Raw genomic sequence first — 4,019 nt, forward strand, 5'->3', positions numbered from 1 at the left:
TGCTAGGTTGGCCACCGGCAGTCTTGTGTAAATTTGTTTAACTCCTTGGTTTCCAAGAGCTACGGAGCAGCTGTTTTGTCGCTCCATGCCGCTGACTCCGCGGAGTAACATTGTTCGGGTCCGCTCCACCTGCTCCGGGAGCAGAGTTGTGGAGTAGATGAAATCCGAACAGGCTCTTAATGTGTTTAATGGGAGTGGCTGAGACCTCTTTGCAAACATGCAAGGCAGTTCCAGGAAAGCCAAATCATTCCAGGGAGACTCCGGCACACAACAAACATGCGGAGCAGAGCGCCCCTATATCAATCACTAGAGATTTTGAGAGACTTCGAGACATGATAAGCAGATAGTTGCCCCCATTATTCATACACATGAGAGAAATCATTATCATTTCAGAAGTTACAGCGCAACTGACCAACGAATAGTTCTCAGATAAATCATATCACACAACACATATGTACAGTTGACACGACGAGTTTGTATTTACAAATTGCGGACCCTTGCGTGTGATCATGATGCCACTATTCAGCACTTGGCACCTCACAATGCCTTCATGATAAATTTGGTGGAGACGACAGCTCCTTTGGCTGCCATCTTCAGGACGGCACGACTCCTGTACAGCCTGCATCCAACCGCAAAATAACAATCAGAATGACTCAGTTTTCGCTTGTAAGTAAGTTGTAACGCCGACATACAAATTTCACAAGATGAGGGCTCTTTACCCTGCTATTGTGATCCCCCAAGTTGCCAGTATGTAGATCACCTTTCCAGCCTCCCAGAAACTTATCCATTTCTTCCTGTCTGTCATGCTGCTCAATGCCGTTGCAACAGCTGCTTAAACATTAGAAGTTAGAATCTATATCAAATCAAACAAAAATGTACCTCAAATGTGTACTAATATATAATTAAGCTAATGTCAGAGAAACATTTGGTCTACTCTGAAATAAAGAATGCCGGAGAACAATCTATCATTCAACCTCAATCGAAGTAAAGGATAATTCAAATAATGGTTAACTAGTCCGAGTCTCTAAGATAGGACCAGATGTGATAGTTGGTCATCTCTATGATGCTCTGACCCAAGAGATCCTCGGGTAATTAAGAAGATAATACATGCAACAATTGTAGTAGAATAGAAAATTGCAGAGACCCATCATGAGTTCATGACACAACAGTGAGTTGTTAATCTCCACAATGTCACAAACTACATGTGAAATCAGAAACAAAAAGGACTATTGAGAGTTGGACGCACTGGGTCTCCATTGTGGTTAACTTTCTCAACTGCAAACAGCCTATCTTATAAATTCTGGTTTTTTTTTTGTCAGCTTGCATGTCTCCATTGTGGTGAACTTTCTCATAATAGCGCTAACTAGATAAACCTAATTAATCAACCCATGTGCTTGTCTCACTGTTTGAAAGCAATGATTTCAGAAACAGAACACCATTTAGAAAATTACAAATTTTAACTTATAAGGGCAGAAGCATGGAGGATAGTCATACCTTTTTGCAGCTCTTTCGATGACAATGACTGGAGAAAAAACAACAAACAGTTAGATGATGAAGCAGTGCTGAAGAGGATGTATCAACTCTTGAAAATAAAAATACCTTGGACTTTGGATCTTCAAGAATGCACCTAGCAACAAAGGTAGCGATAGCATCGACGATGTCATCTTCATTAACCATCACATAATTTTCGTCATCAATTCCACTAATTTCCTCCAGATTGCCCCCAGCAGTATCACAGGAAACCAAGAGCCATGAGCCAGTCTTCCCCTCATCTTTAGTGTAAGGAATATCTCCAATGTCCACCTCTGGTTTGATTCGAATAGAAAACAGAAAGATGTTAAACTCATAATAATTGCAGAATGTAAAAGAATGAAGTAATAAACAGTTGCTATAATGCTATGAAAGCATAGTTCAGCAACAAACTTCAGAAGGTTTTAGAAAGGATGAACCTGTCACACCGCCAATAGACAGTTTGGTATGTTGATGCAGCGGCTCGTCTCGTACTTTCTCGAGATGGGCAAGGAAGCCAGCATTGTTGACTGATGCTACAAGACGATTATGCAACTGCACCACAAAATCACATCGCCAAAAGATGTCAGTCGGCATGAAGAAGAATCGTTTAATTATATAAGCTGAATAACGTGTCATTGCAGCATAATGAATCCATAAGCTTATACTATTGATCTCGAGTTCAATCGTGGAGATATTAAACGATTAGCTCTTGTCACGCTGTAAACTTAACATATCCCAACACCATCTTTAATAACATGGAGCAGAATGCTTAGAAGTAACTTCACTGCATGGATATGGCTCAAAGCCGCCCACAACTACGATGTTGTATCTCATTGTGATGCTGAATCATGCCGAATCGCAGACATGTATGTGTTGTTTCCAACAACAAAACCAGGGTGCTACTACCTCTGTTCCAAAATGTTTGAAGTTCGATCAAGTTAAGAGAAAATATCGCTAATATCTACGACATCAAATATATAGCATGAAAATATATGTTATGATGAATCTAGTGAAGCTAATTTCTCATTGTAATCAGATAAACAAGTGTCTGTAACAATTAATCATGCACCATCGTGGCGAAAATAGGTAAGAACAATCGTCAAGGACGTGAAAGCGGTGGTGCGAGGGGCTCACGTCGGGAGGGCACTCCTGGGAAACAAAGTGTGCGCCCTGAAGCTCGCGAAGGAGGGCGAGGTCGTCCGCGAGGCGGGCGCGGAGGACGGCGTTCTCCGCCCGCAGCCGCGCGGCCTCCTCCCCGTCGGCGGCCAGCGCCGTGGCGCCGTCGTGGTCCGGGGCGTGGCCGGAGCGGTGCTCGTAGGCGTAGCGCGCGACCTCGGCGATCTCGACGAGGGTGTGGGCGACCTTGGGGATCTGGTGCGCCATCACCGCCTCGGTCGATCGATCGATTGATCGGTAGCTTGGCTGGTGGTGGCCTGGTCTCCCCGGCGGTGGCGCGACGATGAGGGCCGGGGAGGCGCAGTCGGCGGGACGGCGGCGACGCAAACCCTATCCACGCACGCGACCTCGGAAGTGGACGGCGTGCTCGATTGGGGGTTTGGTTGGTGCCGTGCTCCGAACCAGGAGTAGAACGAAATTGAGGGATTGAAGTCACGCTCACGTGGGCCCCACTGATAATCACCCGATAAACTCGTTGACTCCGTCGTGGGCTCGTGGCTCGCCTTCGACTAGCCACCCATGTTACTACTCTACTCCCTCCGTTAGTGTACTTTCAACATCGTTGAAGGATTAAACTATCTTAAAGTTTGACCAAGCTGGTGTAAAAATACATTAATGTTTGTGAAACCAAATAGGTATATATAATGAAAATATATTTTATCCCGAGTCTAATCCTACTAATTTAATGACATAAATGTTGGTGTATTGTTATATAAATTCGGTCAAATACAAATATGTTTGACTTTCCAACAAAGTCGGAAGTACACTTTTTCAAAGGACAGAGGAAGTATGTTACTACCTCTATAATGGCAAGTAACATATATGTGGTAACATGCAACATTTCATTTATTAGACTATATAGACTCATATTGCCGTGATATGTGTGATGTTACTCATACTAGTAGTAACTAGCTATGTTACCACATGTCTTTCTTTCTTTATTTATTACTTGCCATATCATCTATTTTATCTAGATATGTGTGATGTTAGTACTTATGTTATTTCCATTATGGGTAGTCTACGGAGCATCTCCAATAGGCAATAGTAGACTTCCAAAACCTACTCCCTCCGTCCTTTAAAAAATGTACTTCCAACTTTGTTGAAGAGTCAAACTATCACAAAGTTTGATCGAGTTTGTGGAAAAATATACCAATGTTTGTGAAACCAAATAGGTATATGATCAAAATATATTTTATTATAAATCAAATGCTAACAATTTGATGGCATAAAGGTTTGTGTATTGTGGTATAAATACGGTCAAACATAAAATTGTTTGAATTTCCAACAAGTTGAAAGTGCACTCTTCAAAGAACGGAGGGGGTATGTACAAA

The 4,019-nt window shown here is 42.6% G+C and overlaps 1 protein-coding gene across 1 annotated transcript; it reads right to left on the reverse strand.

Moving 5' to 3' along the window:
- Positions 1-329: 329 nt before the first annotated feature.
- On the reverse strand, positions 330-3,086 carry LOC119286952. The gene is made up of 6 exons (XM_037566425.1): positions 2,647-3,086; positions 1,950-2,064; positions 1,600-1,805; positions 1,495-1,522; positions 720-828; positions 330-619 (listed from the first exon to the last, which is right to left on the reverse strand). Exons 1-6 carry the CDS (start codon positions 2,893-2,895, stop codon positions 538-540), a joined length of 789 nt encoding a protein of 262 aa, XP_037422322.1. The 5' UTR covers positions 2,896-3,086; the 3' UTR covers positions 330-537.
- Positions 3,087-4,019: the final 933 nt, after the last annotated feature.

Source organism: Triticum dicoccoides, chromosome 4A (genome assembly GCF_002162155.2).
Source record: "Triticum dicoccoides isolate Atlit2015 ecotype Zavitan chromosome 4A, WEW_v2.0, whole genome shotgun sequence".
In the NCBI taxonomy this organism is placed as follows: domain Eukaryota; kingdom Viridiplantae; phylum Streptophyta; class Magnoliopsida; order Poales; family Poaceae; genus Triticum; species Triticum dicoccoides.